The sequence below is a fragment of the Oryctolagus cuniculus genome, chromosome 2 (genome assembly GCF_051225735.1).
Source record: "Oryctolagus cuniculus isolate XC-2025 breed Fujian yellow rabbit chromosome 2, ASM5122573v1, whole genome shotgun sequence".
NCBI classification, from domain to species: Eukaryota; Metazoa; Chordata; class Mammalia; order Lagomorpha; family Leporidae; genus Oryctolagus; species Oryctolagus cuniculus.
The window spans coordinates 115,225,306-115,237,513 of record NC_142868.1 but is presented as its reverse complement, the minus strand read 5'-3'; the positions used below and the strand labels follow the sequence as shown (position 1 = coordinate 115,237,513).

The 12,208-nt window shown below is 46.0% G+C and overlaps 1 protein-coding gene across 13 annotated transcripts in view; it reads left to right on the top strand.

Annotated features, from left to right (window-relative positions):
* VWA3B (von Willebrand factor A domain containing 3B) overlaps positions 1–12,208 on the top strand; it is a 275,643-nt gene that overhangs the window by 124,102 nt on the left and 139,333 nt on the right. For all 13 annotated transcript variants that reach the window (XM_089326031.1, XM_089326030.1, XM_089326028.1 and 10 more), the window contains one exon: positions 6,384–6,482. In XM_089326031.1, coding sequence (XP_089182157.1) covers positions 6,384–6,482 — 99 coding nt within the window. The remainder of the gene's footprint in view (positions 1–6,383; positions 6,483–12,208) is intronic.

Here is a 12,208-nt window from a genome sequence, read left to right as displayed (position 1 = left end):
GTGGTCTGCAAGTGTTCCTGCAAAGTATGTGTGACCTCAATGTAAGCATGAGAACACATCAAAAAACTCAATTTGAGAGGCACCCTAAAGAACTAGCGAACTCTAGTCTCCAAAACTGTCAATACAAGAAAGATTAAGAGAAAGGTTAAGAGACTTTTCTACATTGATGAATAACTGGATCTTGAAGCTGGCTGGGGTGAGGATGTGTTGGGGGCCGTTACTGGGACAGTTATCAAAATTTATATATAGAGTTTGTGTTGGAAAATAGTATTTTATTAATGCTAAATATCATGAATTTGATTGCTTTACAAACATTATGTTTTAAAATAAAACACATAGTGAGGGACTGGCATTGTGGCTTAGCTGGTAAAAGTCACCACCTGCAGTGCCGACATCCCATATGGTTACTGGTTGGAGTCCTGGCTACTGCACTTCCAATCCACCTCCTTGCTAATGTGCCTGGGAAGGCAGCAGAGAGTGGCCCTAGTGCTTGGGCCTCTGCACTCACATGGGAGACCCAGAAGAGGCTCCTGGTTTTGGATTGGCCCAGCTCCGACCATTGCAGCCATTTCGAGAGTGAACCAGCGAATGGGAGATATCTCTCTCTGTGTCTTTTCCCCTCTTTCTCTGTCACTCTACCTTTAAATAAATGAATAGATCTTATTCAAAAAATATAGTTAAATACTAAAAAGTTATTTTTGTCTATTTGAAGGAGTGACAGGAAAAGAGATCTTTTTTCCAATAGTTTACTCTCCAAATGTTCACAACAGCCAAGGCTGGGCCAGGCCCAAGCTGGGGTCCCAGAACTTCATCCATGTCTCCTACTTGGGCCCATGGGCCCAAGCACCATAATGTGCTGCCTCCAAGGATCCCTTAGCAGGAAGCTGGATTGGAAGTCGAGTAGCCAGGATTCAAGTGCCACTCTGTTTTTGGGATGCAAGTGTCCCAAGCAGAGGTTTAACCCGCTGTGCTTACCCATGATGTTGCATTTTTATTTTAATTTCCACACTTATTCATTGTTAGCATACAGAAATGGAATTGATTTTTTGCATGTTGATCTTATATCTTTCAACCTTATTAAACTTACTTATTCCAAGAGTTGTGTGTGTGTGTGTGTGTGTGTGTGTAGGTATCTTGTGTTTTTTATGTAGAAAATCAAGCAGTCTGCAAGCAGAGATGGTTGTATTTATTTTTTCTGATCTCTGTGACTTTTATTACTTTGCTTTTTTTTTTTTAAAGATTTTTATTTTATTTATTTGAAAGACAGAGTTACAGAGAGAGGTAAAGACGGAGAGGTCTTCCATCCGCTGGTTCACTCCTCAGTTGACCGCAACGGCCAGAGCTATGCCTATCCAAAGCCAGGAGCCAGGAGCTTCACTTCCATGTCTTCCATGCAGGCGCAGGGGCCCAAGTCCTTTGCTTTCCCAGGCCATAGCAGAGAGCTGAATCGGAAGAGGAGCAGCTGGGACTAGAACCGGCACCCATATGGGATGCCGGCACTTCAGGCCAGGGCTTTAACCCGCTGCGCCACAGCGCCAGTCCCTACTTTGCTTTATTGAAGTGGCTGTAACTTCCAGTACTGTGTTAGAGAAGCATGGTGAGAGTACACATATTTGCCTTTTTCCTAATTAGTAAGGGAGAAAATGCAGTCTTTTACCATTCGGTTGGATGTTAGCAGCAGGTTTGTGCACGTGCTCTCTGTGAGATGAGAAGGCCCCGTTCCATTCCAGCGTAGTAGAAGGGGCTGATTCTGTCAAGCCTTTCCTGTGTAAACTGATACGCCCATGGGATTTTCCCCATTGATTTGTTGATATAGTGGGTTACATCGATTTTTATATTCTGAAAGAGCTCTGCATGCATGGAATAAATCCCACTTGGTCATGGAATACTATTAACTTTATATATTGTTGGATTCAATTTGCTAAAATTTTAAAAATTTGAGAATTTTATGTCTAATTCATGAGAGGTGTTGCTCTGTACTCTCTGTGTGTGTCTCTCTGCTTCTGTGTGTGTGTGTTTATGTGAGCACATATTATCTTTGGTTTGAGTATCAGGGTACTAGTGACCTTATAAAGCTGATTGGGAAGTGTTCCCTCCTCTTCTCTTTTCTAGAGTAGACTGAGTAAAACTCGTGTTAATTCTTTTCTTATTTGAAAGGCAGAGTTACAGAGAGCAGAGGGAGAGAGAGGGAGAGAGGGACAGACAGACAGGTTTTCCATCCACTGGTTCACTCTTCAATTGGCCACAACGGCCGGAGCTGTGCTGATCTGAAGCCAGGAGCTTCCTCCAGGTCTCCCACGCAGGTGCAGGGCCCAAGCAGTTGGGCCATCCTGCACTGCCTTCCCGGGCCGCAGCAGAGAGCTGTGGTTTTCAGATGAGAAACTGCTACCATTTGAATTGGTGTCCTTCTGTAGGTAACATACTGTTTTTCATTGGCTGTGTTTAGGATTTTTCTTTGTCTTTCTTTTCAGAAATTTAAATAGCATGTCTTTGTGTGAACTTCTTCAGTTTTATCTTATTTGGGCTCTCTGCCCAGCAAATTGAATTGTAGTTTTGTATCTTTCACCAAATCTGAGATGATTTTAACCATTACTTTTTTTTTTTTCTGATAGGCAGAGTTAGTGAGAGAGAGAGACAGAGAGAAAGGTCTTCCTTCTGTTGGTTCACCCCCCAAATGGCCATATGGCCGGCGCCCTGCGCCAATCCGAAGCCAGGAGCCAGGTGCTTCCTCCTGGTCTCCCATGGGGTGCAGGGCCCAAGCACTTGGGCCATCCTCCACTGCCCTCCCAGGCCACAGCAGAGAGCTGGACTGGAAGAGGAACAACCAGGACAGAACTGGCACCCCAACCGGGACTAGAACCCCGGGTGCCGGCGCAGGCAGAGGATTAGCCTAGTGAGCTGTGGCGCTGGCCAACCATTGCTTTTTGAATCCTTTTAAGTCTATCACTCCTTTTCTGAAACTCTCATGGCATCAATATCATATCTTCTTTACTGTGCCAGATATGGGAGCCTGTATGTGGGTATTGGTGTCAACTGATTGCTTGTCTCATGCAAATATGGTATGTCTGGTTCTGGGCATGATACAATGAGTGACTTTTTTTTTTTTATTGTATCCTGGACAATTTAAATATGTTAGGAGACTCTCTATTCCCAAATATATCTTCTCATTTGGCAGGCAGTCATCGTGTTTAGGTTTAGCAAGTTCTGACTTACATTTGCAGGCTTTTGTTCCAGTGCCAGATTAGCTTTCTGAGCCGTCTGGGGCTCCCACTCAGTTCCGGTTTGGTGGAAGGCATATCCCTGGCCCACCTGTTGTTGCTCTGCAGTCTTCGGGACACAGAGGTGGGAGTTGCTGGGCCTGAGTCTCCTTATGCCATAGGGTAGAAATGAGGGAAAATAAGTCCTTAGCCCAGTACTCAATAGGTGCTGCTTTTATGATTATCATGACCACATCATTTTTCTGTGCTTTCTCATCATAAGAAGCTTGCAAGTGTAGAATTGCTTAGCGAATCCTGAACTAGATAGGAGTCTGGAGTGCCCACCGTCCCTTCTATGTCTGCCCACCCACCCTACTCATCCTTTAATAGTCTCCCCAATCTCTGCTGTAAGATGTCTGTAGCTACCCTCTCAGTTAGAGCAAGATGCATCCTACACTGGGCATGCGCTGTTACAGCTTTGGGCCCAGTACTGGAGGGTGGTTTCCTTGGCCTCCAGCACCATTCTGTGAAGCGCCCTCAAGACACAGAGTTTGCTGGTTTTGTAAGTTGTGTCCCAGGCCTCGCACAGTGCCAGGCACGTGGTACTTAGGTGCTGCTAATGGCCCGGGTGAAAGCAGAGAGGCTGGGTGTGTGTTTGGATATCTGTCATTGTTTTGCCCATCAGCCTCCCTTGTTATAAGAGAATGAGCCTGTTCACTCTGGGAGCTGGAAGTCCTGGCATCCTTTGTGTAAAGGGGTAACGTGACCCAGGCACCACCAGTCACAATAACCTCTAGAGGTTTTTTTCTTCAGTCTTATTTATTTAATTTTTTTTTTTTTTGACAGGCAGAGTGGACAGTGAGAGAGAGAGACAGAGAGAAAGGTCTTCCTTTGCTGTTGGGTCACCCTCCAATGGCTGCTGCAGCCGGCGCCGGCGCACCATGCTGATCCAATGGCAGGAGCCAGGTGCTTCTCCTGGTCTCCCATAGGGTGCAGGGCCCAAGCACTTGGGCCATCCTCCACTGCACTCCCGGGCCACAGCAGAGAGCTGGCCTGGAAGAGGGGCAACCGGGACAGAATCCGGCGCCCCGACCGGGACTAGAACCCGGTGTGCCGGTGCTGCAAGGCGGAGGATTAGCCTAGTGAGCCGCGGCGCCGGCCGAGTCTTATTTATTTAATTGAAAGGTAAAGTAATGGGTGTGGGAGGAGACAGACAGATACACACACACACACACGCACACACACACAGATATTCCATCCACTGGTTCATTCCCCAAATGACTGTAACAACTAGGGCTGTGCAATCTGAAGCCAGAAACTAGGAATTCCATCCAGTCTCCTACATGGGTGAAAGGAACCCAAGTACTTGGGCCATCATCCTCTGCCTCCCAGGCACATTAGCATGAAACTGGATCAGAAGAGAAGACAAGACTGGAATCCAAGCACTATAATATGGGACGCAGGTGTCTCAAGCAGCAGTTGAACCTTACTACTCCACAACACTTGCTCCAACCTCTAGGTTTTAATGGAGAGTTAATGACTCCAGATGGCAGGCTCAATGGAGAACTGTGGCAGTGGTAGTGGGTATAGACTGTAGCTCTTGGAGTGGCAGGGTCGGCAGGCGGCTGGTTCAGCTCATGGCTTATGCTCCCAGTGACAGCAGTGGGGCAAGCTGTAGCTGCACTGATCAGCAATGCTGCTGCCACGAGGCTCCACCAGGCAGGATCTGGGACCTCGCTCCTGGTGTGAGGTCGCAATGAGGTTCTCCTGCCGTCTTTGTGATCCTGTGAGTCAGACCATTGCCCTTTACAGAAATTCCTTTCTGTTGGTTTTCTTACAACAGAGGCTGGACTGATAGACTAGAACTGAGATGAGGTGGGAAGTTTAAGGCAGCTTTTGGACAACTCAGGGTCCTTCATATCTTATGGTCTTGTGGTATGGATCATTTTTGCATAGTAATCAGTATATCCCAATGAATTTACATTTATCTAAAAATTTTTCCCTTTCCATATTGATTAAGTATTCAAGAGGAGCTGACGCTGTGGCAACATAGTAGGTAAAACCACTGCCCACAGTGGTGGCATCCCATATGGGCGCCAATTTGAGTTCCGGCTGCTTCACTTCTGATCCAGCTCTCGCTATGGCCTGGGAGAACAGTAAAAGATCCCAAGTCCTTGGGCCCCTGCACCCGCATGGGAGACCTGGAAGACCCAGCTCCTGGCTCCTGGCTTTGGATCAGTCCAGCTCTGGCCATTGTGGCCATTTGGGAAGTGAACCAGCAGATGAAAGACCTCTCTCTGTCTCTCCACCTCTGCCTCTCTATAACTCTGCCTTTTCAAATGAATAAATAAATCTTTTTTAAAAAGTATTCAAGAGATTTTTCAATTTATATTGTTTAATATAGTTTGAGAGATTGATATAAATCTATCACTAATTTCTCTTGATATGTAGTATGTATATTTCATCTATTTTGTTTTTCTATGGATGGTGTATGATTGTTGCTATGTGTGGAAGAGAGAATGAGCCATAATCAACTCCTTTTGATGGATTTTAGTTTTGACTTTTGTATTTGCTTGTTTATTCCCATCATATGTAAAGCACAACATTTGGGTTCCCCTATTCAGTACCATGCGTTCACATGTGTTCACATCACAGTGTGTTCATGTGCTTGAAGGTATATATGTCACCAGACCTGTGTGAGTCAGGTTATATGAGATATGTCTGTGTGTCCATCGTTAGATTGCTAATGATGCCATGCTTGTATTTCCCCAGCATTGGGGAATTGAGTGAATCCTGGTTTGAAACAAGCATAATCCCCACCAAGGTGTATTTAGGCTATGTGTTTGAGCTCTCCTGACAGCTAAGTGAGCAATAAATGAGTTAGCATCTCACATAAAAATACACAAAGGCAGAATTGCTTACGATCTCTCTCTTCAAGACAGGAAATCCACAGTCCTGGCTTCTTCTTGGACTGCCAGAGCAGAGACTTTCATGGCACACCCAGAAATTTCATTTCCTAGAATCACGGGGCTGCAATTATGACTCAGTATAATTTTAATTTACCTTTCGTTTCACAACCACTTTTCCTTCTTTTCCTTTTCTTTTTGAGAGCAGAAAATTAGTACCACTTGTTCGTGAGATCTTTTTTGAGATTCACGTATGTCCTTGTATTTCTCTTTTCCATAGGTTGGAAGTACCACAAACACCCTGGACGCTCTGCAGATCGCCTTTACTGATAAAGAAACACAAGCAATCTACCTTCTGACAGACGGGAGACCCGATCAGGTACTTACCAGAACCGGGGACAGAGAGAGACCCGATCAGGTACTTATCAGAATTGGGGACAGAGAGAGACCCGATCAGGTACTTACCAGAACCGGGGACAGAGAGAGACCCGATCAGGTACTTACCGGAACCGGGGACAGAGAGAGACCCGATCAGGTACTTATCGGAACCGGGGACAGAGAGAGACCCGATCAGGTCCTTATCGGAACCAGGGACAGAGAGAGACCCGATCAGGTCCTTATCAGAACCGGGGACAGAGAGAGACCCGATCAGGTCCTTATTGGAACCAGGGACAGAGAGACTTGCCAGCTGTGAAAGTGAATCCTGTGAATGGGTGTGGGAGACTTCTTCAACTGCCATGGAAAAACTGTTGATTCTTCCTTAACCTGGGGGCCCAGACTGGAGGTGAGAAAGCACACTAAGGATTTCCTTTGTCCGCTAGAGCCCTGTGGAGAGTTTCTGTGGTGGTGAACATTGGTTAACGTGGGGCACACCTGGAGGCCAACCTCAGAGCCATCTGCCTTCAAGGAAGACTGGCTCATGTTTTATTACAAACTGAGAGTTGGGAGAGTCTTCCATACTGTTTTCCTTGGAGGACTCTGAACCTAAGCACGGCACTGCACAATGTCCTAGGTTTCACCTCTAAATTTAGCTTTGCCCTCTTTTAAACAAAAGCGTGCCTTTCTAGTGAAATGTTCTTTGTTTTGTTTAGCCTGGCTGGAAAATCACTGAACAGTGTTAGAGGAGTCTGTTCAGCTTTGAGCTTTGTGAATGAAAGACATGCTCCAGGCAGGAACTAAATACGAGGGTTTTCAGGCCGGCACAGTGTAAATTAACCGCTGGAGTGAATTAGTATCAACTTGCGTTCTTCCTCCTAAGATGTTTGCATATGCAGACTGCTAGATAAATATTCTAACTTATCCTGTGTCAAATGGTTCAGGGATTAAATAGTAAAGCAACTTTTTTTTTTTACTATAGTGTTAAATTCATGGCAGAGAGGTAGTGTTTAAAGTATAATTTTATTTGGAATGATTTTCCTATTGTCTTCATTATATTTTCCATTCAGAGGCAGTTTATTATGTCTGTCAGGCTCCATGTGTAGTGCCAAGGTTTGACGCTACCACGATGGAATATCTTGATCCTGCCGTAGGGAGAGCTTAGCTCTGGGGGCTGTGCTGGGCATATACTGTTAACTCCGATACAACACAGGGAACGAGCGGCCTGGGCTCTGTCTAGGCGTACAGAGCCATGAATTCCACCATACAAGAGGGAGAGAAGCCTGCAGACAGTGCCACTGAGGAGGGGGCCTTGCGCTGTGTTGAGAAGGAATTTTCTGAACAGAGGAGACTGCCTGTGCCCTGGGCAGAAGGGACGGAGGTGTAACAATACAGAGGGTGCTCAGAGCCCAAGCTGAGGGCAGGGCGATGGTGGCAGAGTGTCAGGGTGGGTGGGGCAGGAACGTTGGGCTGGAGGGGAGTGTGAAGGTTCTTGAATGCCACGTTGAAAGGGAGGGCCTTGGTCCAGTGTCATGGCGCTGTCTCTGACCCAACATCTCATATGAATGTTGGTTTCCATGCCAGCTGCTCTGTTTCCTGTCCAGCTTCCTACTAGCAGCATGGGGAAGCCATAGAAGATGGCCCAAGTACTTGGGCCCCTGCCACCCATGTGGGAGTCCTGGGTGGAGTCCTGGGCTCCTGGCTTCAGTCTGGCCCAGCCCTGCTTGTTGCAGCCATTTGAGGAGTGAACCAGTGGATGGAAGATCTCTCTCTCTCTCTGTCTCTCTTGCTTTCTCTCTGTCACTCTGCCTTTCAAATACATAAATACATTTTTTTTTTCAAAAAAAGAAAGGAAGTCGTCCCTGCTGTGGGGAACTCTCAGGTCTCATCCATCTGTACGTTGGAAGGGGCCTCAGTAGAGCCAAGGGAGGGCTGGAGCTATGAGCACCTGCTGCTGGGCCCTTGATGAGGGCTGGCGCGGGCCCAGCCTTGGGCAGAAGCAGCGGAACAGCAAGGAGGGGACTGTCTTCAGGGATGGGACAGGGAAAGTGGCATCAGCAAGATGTGGTGACCAGCTGGAGAGCAGGAAGTACCAGGTGAGGAGAACGTGGAAGCAGTGCAGAGGCAGGCAGGTGACTGGTTTCTGGTAATTAATTATTAACTGATAGAAATTTCAGGTCAAGAAGGAGCAAGCTTAGGGATTGCTGATGGAGGAAGCTGAGTTTATGCAACTGTAGTAGATGGGTATCCAGAAGCCCTTGGAAATTTGAGAGGACTTCAAAATTTGTGGATAAGAGGAATTAAAAGATAAGTTTATTTTGGTGCGAGAAACTGAAATCCACACATGGTGTTTTTATGATACACATTTTCCATGAACCTTTGTTGGTTTGTTTTAAAGATGTGTCCCGTGTGGGCACCAGTTTGTGTCCCAGCTGCTCCTCCACCACTACTACTACTACTACTACTACTACTACTACTACTACTTCTTCTTCCCCTTCCCCTCCCCCTCCCTCCTCCTCTTCTTCTTCTTCTCCTTCTCCTTCCTCTTCTCCTTCCTCTTCTTCCTCTTCTTCTTTTCTTTTCTTCTTTTCTCCTCCTCCTCCTCTTTTTTTAAGATTTATTTACTTGAAAGTCATAGCTACACAGAGAGAGAAGGAAAGGCAGAGAGAGAGAGAGATAGAGAGGTCTTCCATCTGCAGGTTCACTCCCCAATTGGCCGCAATGGCCAGAGCTGCACTGATCCGAAGCCGGGAGCCAGGAGCTTCTTCCGGGTCTCCCCCATGGGTGCAGGGGCCCAAGGACTTGGACCATCTTCTGCTTTTCCAGGCCATAGCAGAGAGCTAGATCAGAAATGGAGCAGCTGGGACTAGAACCAGCACCCATATGGAATGTCGGCACTGCAGGCGGCAGCTTTACCTGCTATACCAGAGCGCTGGCCCCTGCTCCACTTCTGATTCAGCTCTCTGCCATGGCCAATGATGGCCCAAGTGCTTGCGAGACCCAGAAGAAGCTCCTGGGTCCTTGTTTCAGATCAGCTCAACTCTGGCCATTGTGGCCACTTGGGGAGTTAACCAGTAGATGGAAGATCTCTCTCTCTGTGTCTCTACCTCTCTCTGTAGCTCTTTCAATTGAATAAAATAAATCTTTTTTAAAAATTGCTTATACTATAGGCACTTTAGAAAAAGCATAAAGAAGAAAAATACTCATAATTCAATTTTAAATAAAGATTTATTTATTTATTTATTTGAAAGTCAGAGATACATAGAGAGAGAGGAGAGAGAAAGGTCTTCCATATGATGGTTCACTCCCCAGTTGGCCACAATGGCTGGAGCTGCGCCAATCCAAAGCCAGGAGCCAGGAGCTTCTTCTGGGTCTCTCACAAGGGTACAGGGGTTTAAGGACTTGGGCCATCTTCTACTGCTTTCTCAGGCCACAGCAGAGAGCTGGATTGGAAGTGGAGTAGCTGGGTCTTGAACTGGTGCCCATATGGGAAGCCAGCACTTCAGGCCAGGGCATTAACCCACTGCACCACAGTGCTGGCCCCTATAATTCAATTTTGTTTTGAATTTTTTCATCTACTATGTCACACATTTTTTCTAAGAGAAAATGAAAAGCATCGTTCTCAATGACTGCATCATTTTCCACTATATGGGTTCAGTAAGGCTTCTATAAGTATTAATTTAATATAGTAATACATTTACAGTGTGAACTATAAGGATACAAAAAGCACATAAAGGAAATCCTTCCTCTCATCCCTGTACTAGCTAGGAGGCAACTGATATTTCTAATTTCTTAAAATCTCCTTCCAGAAATACTTTGTTATGTACGTAGAAGTATGCTTATATAAATTTGATCTTTTAAAAATATAAATATTAGCATATGATTCTGTACCTCTATTCATAAGACAATGTAGATTGCATCATATCACTTTTTTTTTTTGACAGGCAGAATGGACAGTGAGAGAGAGAGACAGAGAGAAAGGCCTTCCTTTTTGCCGTTGGTTCACCCTCCAATGGCCGCTGTGGCCGGTGCATCACGCTGATCCGAAGCCAGGAGCCAGGTGCTTCTCCTGGTCTCCCATGGGGTGCAGGGCCCAAGCACTTGGGCCATCCTCCACTGCACTCCTGGGCCATAGCAGAGAGATGGCCTGGAAGAGAGGCAACTGGGACAGAATCTGGCGCCCCGACCGGGACTAGAACCTGGTGTGCCGGCGCCGCAGGCAGAGGATTAGCCTAGTGAGCCGCAGCGCTGGCCGTATCATATCATTTCATAAAGGGCTTCCTTGTTCTTTTTATGGTTTCATTACATGGCGAATCCATCATTTATTTAACCAGGCTCATGGAGATGGGCATTTAGGCTGTTTCCAATCTTTCCATTATACTGAATATTGTAAAAGGTATTGTATACTTATTTCATTTTGCGCATATGTAGTATAAATTTTGAGAAGTGGACTCAGTCAAAAGGTACATATTTTAAAATTTTTATTTTGAAGGCAGAGGGGAAGAGGGTAGGGAGAGAGAGAGGGCACTCTCATCTGCAGGTTAACTCCCCAAATTCCCACAAAGGCTGGTGATGGGCTGGGTCAAAGCCAACAGCAGGGAACTTGAGCCACATCTCACATGGGTGGCAGGAACCCAATCACTTTGAGCCATCAGGGCCACCTTTTGGTGCTCAAATTAGCAGGAAGCTGGAGTTAGGAGCCAGAGCTGCTTTTTTGAACCCAGGTACTCCGGTGTGGGATATGGGTGTCTTAACTGCTAGGTTAAACATCTGCCACCCAAATGGTATTGATGGATGCTACCAAATAGTGCCCCCCCCCCCCAAAAAAAAAGAGGACAGACCAAAGAACACTCCTTCTGGCAGCATTTTGAGGACTCCTGATCTACTGCCTGTCAGGGACTTGCGAGGGTTTGGAGTTTCCCAATAGTTTGTACAAAGTGCACTCACGTTTTTGTGGAGAAGATCTGAAGATTTCACCAGATTCTTACAGGTCTGTGTTCACTTAAACCAGAGAACCCAGGATATAGAATCAGAATATACAAATTTCCCGTGACATAATTTATCAAATCTTGAGAAGTTTTGCATTCATATTTGCTTTTTTTTCCACACAGATAGTCTATTTGTTTTGTGTTATTCCTTAGAGTTTTTCAAAAGAGCAAAGGGACTCTGATGTTTGATGTTCATTTTTATGTAGAAGATATTAAGGTGTACCTCTCAACCCCATTAGTTTTTTATTCTCACTGACTGAATTTCTTAGGCCAATGTTATCGTTTCACATATTCAACAGTGCTTTGTACTTGGAAGAACCCACAAAGAAGTGTGGACACCAACTCATTGCTGGATTGTTAGGTGTCCAGGGTAGCATTTAAAATCGAGATAAACCCTTAAAATGAATCAAGTTAAAGGGGTTCTGAGAAAGAGTCTTCAATAAAAAGGATTCAGATACACAGTAGGCAGCTATCCATTAGTGGGCGTCTCTTAACTGTGGACTACCACGGGAGGGCCTCGCAGGAAGACACCAGCCCAGCTTGGGCTGTGGTCATTGAGGACTTCTTCAAAGTTAGGGGCTCGCCCCTGCAGAAACCAAGAAACCCTCTGTATTAAACCAGAGGATAAAGCTGAGCAGGAGGTATGGGAGGGCTAGGAGATGGCAAAGGCACAGGTAATCAGCTTCAGGCAGCCAGGAGAACCAGGGCCCTGCCTTGCTTGTCGCCCCCGCTTGCTGTTTGT